The sequence below is a fragment of the Antrostomus carolinensis genome, unplaced genomic scaffold (assembly GCF_000700745.2).
Source record: "Antrostomus carolinensis isolate BGI_N321 unplaced genomic scaffold, ASM70074v2 scaffold6505, whole genome shotgun sequence".
Taxonomy (NCBI): Eukaryota; Metazoa; Chordata; class Aves; order Caprimulgiformes; family Caprimulgidae; genus Antrostomus; species Antrostomus carolinensis.
The window spans coordinates 522-7477 of NW_010318359.1; the positions used below are offsets into that span (position 1 = coordinate 522).

Sequence of the window (6956 nt, forward strand, 5' to 3'; positions counted from 1 at the left end):
GTGCATAAATCAATGAATTTCTCTAATTAGGTCATATTTTTGCTCATTGCACTCTTAATTTAATTTGGCATTAAATGAGAAATAAGATTTTAATGGTCCTACCTTCACTATTATTTTTTTTCAGATCCTTGTCTCTGCCTCTTGTGCCCACTTTATATAAAACTATTGTCTTATTTTTAATCTGTGAAACAGTCTAGGCTTCACATAATTTACTTCTTAAAAGCTTAGTGTATCCCCTATACATTAAATAGTTACTGTAGATTCCCTTCTATTGTGTTGGATCACAGCTATTGGTGTGGTTGAAAGGAGGAATACATGTTACACATAGAGATGACAAGCTGTTGAGTGGAAATGGAAATACAGACAGCAAACGTCATCATTTATGTATAAGAACTTTCAGTGGAGGTCCCTCTTTATTACTGTTGCTCTCTCTTGAACTGTACCGCAATTGCTTAGAAAGAACAGATCAGATCAGTACAGAACTTAGAAATTGCTTTTGTTACCATTAATTAATTAAGTAATGGCTTAAGTAGAACTGAAATATGAATAAGTACCTCAGTACTTCAGCTAAAACCCCCCTAGTTCACCACCTCCAAAACATGCAGGACCAGCATTATGCACAAAGACATGTTAGTGTTTAAGAGGTCTACTTAAGGTTTCCTGACATAAATTTTAAAGTAAATCTTGTGTTTAAGGTCAGGTCTGAACACATCCACTTTCCAGCCTGACACCAATGCACCAAACCATCAGGAATCCCCATCTTGGTCACCAACAGAACAATTCTTCAAAATATTTCAAAAACTGCTTATGGAGCACTGCTAACATTCAGTTACACTTTCAGGACCCCTGAGAAAATCTTTTATTGTCAGGAAGCTTGTGGCCAACAGGATGCAACCGAGATTTTTCTATGAAATAAACTCTGATAGCAATTAATTATAGTACAATAGAATATATAAAACACACACACACATGAATTGCATTTACTAGTTGTTATTGTCTATCTCCATCTACTGGCCAGTGTAGAGATCTGTGATGAAACATTGGGTGCATTTAGAGATGGGACTACTCTCTTTGCAGGGATTAATTTTTGGAGTCTTAACGACAAAAGTTTATGCAGATTGTATCATTGTTGTAAGGAATTGCCACTTTCAACAAATTCAGTCTTTCTTAATCCTGGTGGGAGTTTACTGTTCAAAAATATTGAAGCTGAGTATTTGAAAACCTTTTTCAAATATAATCTAATGAGCACAGTGCCCGGTGCAAGGTGGAACTGAGGATGCTAGAGGACTTCAGAAGGATGTTGCGTGACCTAGCAGTGAAAAGTGCTGGAAATAACATTGCCTCTGAGAAGGATAAGGTAGCTAAAAAAAACTCTCTGACCTGACAAAGCAGGACTCCCTGGAAAGTAGATGTGAACCTCCTGAGTCTGAGAAGGATTTTGAAGCATTTTTGTGTGTTCCTCTGCTCCCTCACTCCCTGTGACTGAGAAATTATGATGGCAGCTGAACTCTAGTATTGTGAAAACACTGAGCATCACTTACTGTAATTACTTTCAGTTTTTTCCTATTCAGCCCTGATCTTTAGAAATTGAGATGTTTGGGAATTTTACCTGGGTTTCCTATGGAAGCAAAGGCTGTGTGATAGCTTGTGTGTATGTGTGTTTCAGTTACTTCAGCATCTCTTGAGGGATGCTCTAAATTTTTTGAGATGATGAATCTAGGTCAAGACCAAGGTGAGTAGAAGCTGGGCAAAGTCAAAGTTTGCAGATCTTCACAAGTTTGCCTCTAATAGCTTTGACATCCTCTGGTGAATCTGTAGAGTCAGAATTGCTGCTTTTACACTGTGCTGGGAGATACGTATAAAGGGAAGCAGGTAATTTTTGATTAATTAGGACTGGACTGATTTGTCTCTTGTGAAGCATTTCCCCTGAATTCTCTTGGGTATAAAACAAAGCATGTTAAAGGCAACGTTATAGATGTAGTTTATCTATTAATTATTGAATACAGCTCAACCCTTACTGAGGAAGTATGATTTTATAGGCTGATTGTCCCTGGGGCTTCATCCCATTTCTCATCCTAAACTGACAAAGTAAATAGCTGAGCTGCTATTATGGAAGCAAAATGGGTGAGTATTGACTACATCTGCAAAAAGGGGTCAGTTCTGACAGATTTGGGCAAGAAGAAAGGTCTTCATACAGCCCCTGAGAAGTTGTTACTTTAATGCACAGTTTGGGCATCAACATGTTTGATACAATTTTAAGTTCTCAGTCTATTTTTAGATTTGTTGCTCGGAAGAAATGTTTAAATCAGTTCTACTGTCTAGTTCTGAAAAGATGCTGGGAATTAACTTTCTTGATAATTTATTTCCTTTTTAGATGCAATTTGCCTCCTATATCTGAGAAATACTTCACAGATGTTGGCGTAAAGACGGATGTTGTGACTGTCAATCCCAGTATAATTACTGAGAGGTAATTTCTGTTTTTTGTATTTTCATCTCTATTGCTTTTCCAGATCTACTTTCCACTTAATTCTACCAGTTACAGAGATTTTTTTTTCCCAGATATTAAACTAACACTATGAATCATACGTTTCATTCTGAATTTAAGTTATTCAGTATATGAAATCTGTAATAACTTATAGAAATGCATTAAACACTTACACCTGCACATTGGTGATAGAAAGTGGGAGGCTGATGAGCTAGAATTATAACAACAAAGCCATCCTTCCCCTGGAAATCTTGTGCTGTACTTGCAAGCCCCAGGCAAATGTCTCAGAAACATTTAGGGTGGAAGCAACTGGATCCAACCCTAAGTGTATAAATAAAATAACACGTTGTCATATGTTTTTAAAGAAATATTGGTTAAACTTTGTAGCCAGGATTGACTAAGTGATTTTAATTTTAAATCTGTTAATAACTTAATGCCAGCTTGCTGACAGATTTGGGACCATGGGGCTAAGTACTGCTTTCCTTTCTTGCTAAGGGGAATGTGTTTGTTTTCTCAAGCAACTTAAAATCATTTGCTTGCATTTTGGATTTCTTTTAAATGTTACAGTTAGAAATTTGCTCTGCTTTGGTATCTGAAACTTTTTTATACAGTTCTGCTCTGCATAATGCGCTATACAGCTGAACAAATCTTGGAAAAATTACATACTACTTACAATAAAATACAAATTAAGACAATATCAGAAATGTCTACCAAGTTTTTCCACAGTTTAATGAGAATATTATCAAAAGAGAGGAGAGTATGTGGGTTTTTTAATCCCCTGCCTTTTTGCCCTACATTTAGCGCTGGTTCTTTAGCTACAAATCTAAATATATTCCCCTTGTTAACTGAAACATCATTTCAGTTCTCTCTGGTTTCAGTAAAAGCCCATTAGAGGTTTCTTATATGCTGGGTCCAAACTGAGTCCACGCTGGTCTGACCAACATTTGCATCCTTTTCCCTTTAGATTTCATAAGCTGGAGAAATGGAGGAAACCCTTCTATGATGTGCTCCAGGTCTACGAGAACGCTTCCGTGCTGCTGCCAGCTTTCTACAACACTCGCAACACAGATGTCTCAATCCGAGTCAAATATGTCCTGGATGATTTTGAATCGCAGCAAGCTGTTTATTACTTTCATCCCCAATATCTCATCAATGTCTCACGCTACTGGCTTGGCCAAGGGGTGCGGGCCAAGCGGATTAGCACTGGATTGATCCTGGTGACTGCTGCCCTGGAGCTCTGTGAAGAGGTCCACCTTTTTGGCTTTTGGGCCTTCCCCATGAACCCCTCAGGGATTTTTATAACTCACCACTACTATGACAATGTGAAACCTCGCCCTGGTTTTCATGCCATGCCCTCAGAAATCTTCAACTTCCTCCACATGCACAGCAAGGGGATCCTACGGGTTCATACAGGAACCTGTAGCTGCTGTTGACAGGCACGCTTCTTCCTGTGATACAAAAGTGTAACAGGAACTCATGCCTGCGTATGATGTAGGAAGTTTTATTACATCCTGAGATTATGCAATAATTGTTTGATATAAATTTCTTCAAGGCATTGCATCCCATAGGATCCAGTATACCAGCATCTTTCCTGCTAGTAGAGTTGGGTCCATAACAGTGTAGGAGAAGGAAAACTCCATCCCAGGGGATACACTGTCCTGGAAAGCAAGTCAGATAAGAAGCACATTTCCAATAGATTTAGGGATAAACAGAGCACATTAATGTAGTTATCATTTCACTAAGAAGAAAAGCACCAAACTTTTGAGGAGAATCAGTGATGGAGAATTTTAGCCTAGACTATGACTTTACATAGGTTTTTGAACTGAGTACCTTCGGGTGTTGCCAGAATTTATTGAAAGCACTGTTCTCTGGCATTTGGGTTTTTGAAAATACTCTTTAGCATTATCGTTCTAGGGGAAAGTATATAACTTGAGGTTTTTGTTCTGTAATGTCACAATGTATTGGTGAAAAATAGCAGATAGATGTGATAGGAATAAACAAGATCACTTTATGAAGTTTTTCAGCCAGGATAGAAGATAATTTTAAACTCCCATTCACAGCAACAGTTAACTGTGTTGATCATGGTGTGCAATGCTTTTAGAGTTTCTTTCTTCTTCCTTCTCGTGTCTTATATTTCTGGTCTCCTCTATTGATCATGTGTTCTTTCCCATTGTCTGCAATGCTTTCCTTCTAGCTAAAGCATGAGCGTTATGTGTGCTTTTTCCTACAGTGACCATCTCAGCTTCAGATTGGAGTCCTTGCTGAAGAAACATGCTCCTTCACACTTCTGCAAGCTTTGCTCAGGCTGAATAGCAAGGAGATTACTGTAATTATATTTTCTGAGTTTATTTTTTGGTTCAAATATCACAGCATAAGATATATAAAAACATTTCCTCTTTGATTTTTATGAAAGACTTTGTAAGAGTATCTGAATGTTGATTCACTGTTGTGTGGGTCGAGTTAAATACTTACGGGTATCTGTGATAAGTACTGGCAGGAAACGAAGTTAAGACACAGTGAAGATACTTTGTGGCTTGGATTATGATGCTTATTTTAAAATTATGCATCTCAAGATGTCAGATGTCTTGGAGTGGCATTTTTGTATGTTGAGAATGTTACTAGGATAGTAAAAGGGCTAATGTATTCTTAAAAAAGTTATCAATGTGACTCTGTCAGTTATGCCAAGCTTAATTTTTCACCTGATACAGTTAAAATGGCAAAATCCTGATGCAGAAAGATGCCACATATTGCTGGGGTTTATTTTGTCTGCTGAATCATGGTGTAGTAGGCTACTGGTACATGCCCTGTCATATTGGTATGACTGCATAGGCAGGAGGGTGAGGTTTTCTGTTTCAGTTGTGCTGGCATAGTTAAATGAACAGAGTTTCCTCATGTAAATTCTTAATCTAAAGCACTTGGGCTGTTGTCCGGTCCCTTGTCTTGTCTTACTTAGGTTACAAGATCTTTCATCAAGGCTTTGGATTTTAAAGAGCTAGTTCTGTATGAGGGATACTTTTTTCTGGGGGAAGGGAGTGAAGGTTTAAGTCCAAATCTGGACTTGCATTTTGATTTTATAATGCATGAATGCACAAAGTTTCTTTTAAATGCCTCTGTGCTATACTGAGAGGTGTGAAAGTTGCTCACACTCCAGATAAAATGATCAGAACGGAAGTGAAGCACAATGGTCACCATTTCAAAAGTCCCTCCTGTCCAGCAGTGACCTGGAAGGTGTGTGAGGGAGTATTTCCTTAAATTTACATTAGACTCCAGAGGTCTGATTATTTTAAAAACAACCCATATCCTTGATAAAGGTGCCAGAGCTCACTTGGGAAATACCAACTAGGGGTAGGTGAAAGACCTGTGCTTAAGCTTTATGTATTTGTGTTGTGCTTTTGGTCTTAGAGTTACAAGCGTGTGTTAGTGAGCACCACGTTGTATCGGCTAGCTGTGAAATATGCAGCACACTAAGAATGAACTTGTAGATGAAATGGTTTCCTTGATTTAATATGCAAAAGAGATCTTTGTCTTTGCTGTGTTTTGTAAATTTATGTGCAAAGGGCTTTGATAATGAAGTGCTATAATGAAAGTGCTATTTAGAGAGCAATGTGACCCCAAGGGTTGGCCATCTTGCTGTGCATTAAGCTTTATGGTAATAGGAATGACCTTGCAGCTGGTATCTAGAGCCCTTACTCCTTATTCTGCCTGAGTATGGGACTAGTAGTGACTTCAGTATTGCTTTGCTGCTGCTGCTTTGCTAAGGTTTCCTTCTTTAGTAAGGGATTTTTCTTTACTATGGTGATTGAAGTGAACACAATCAACCGAAAGGAGTCTGATATGTTGCAAAAGATACTTCAAAAAAGATGGGAAAGCACTTGAGAAGCATCCATATATTGGAAAGAAATGGTGCATATCCCTCTTCTGAATTGCAAAAATCCTTTTGGAATTTTTGGACAGACAAAAGTATAAGCAAAACTGTAATTACAGTCAACCTGTAATTTCAGGGTCACAGAGATTTCCTTTCCTTTGTTTGCTTCATAGAAATGAGCAATGTAAATTCACCTAGGCTATACTGTAATAAGTGCAGTTTTATTGTGTTTAAATTTTGATCAGTTATAAATCTATAGCTACTATATTTTTTTAAAGATTTTAAAATGTGTGTGCAGAATACTCGCACGTATGCACCAAAGGCCCAATCTTGACACATTTATTTGAAAAGAACTCCCATTCAAGTGGATGGGTATTTTATTTGTGTAGGGACTGTAGAAACAGACCCAGACATGTTTGTGCAGGTGTACATAGGTGTACAGTTAGATATAAAGAGTGATTTGCAAACCAGAAAGATACTTAAAGAAATTCCTATAAAATAGTCCTTGAGATGAAATGCGTATTGCAACGTGTTTACTTTCTGATTCATTTTTCAGGTGTTGTTCAAAAAATGATTGAAAAACTATGGCATTTGTTCAAAATGCCA

General features: G+C 37.7%; 1 protein-coding gene across 1 annotated transcript; it reads left to right on the forward strand.

The window, feature by feature from the left end:
• Positions 1–2278: 2278 nt before the first annotated feature.
• On the forward strand, positions 2279–3918 carry LOC104525647 (alpha-2,8-sialyltransferase 8E-like; the record flags this gene model as incomplete). The annotated part of the gene is made up of 2 exons (XM_010168863.1): positions 2279–2467; positions 3450–3918. Coding segments are annotated over 2 exons (658 nt in total), but the record flags the coding sequence as incomplete, so codon positions are not given.
• Positions 3919–6956: the final 3038 nt, after the last annotated feature.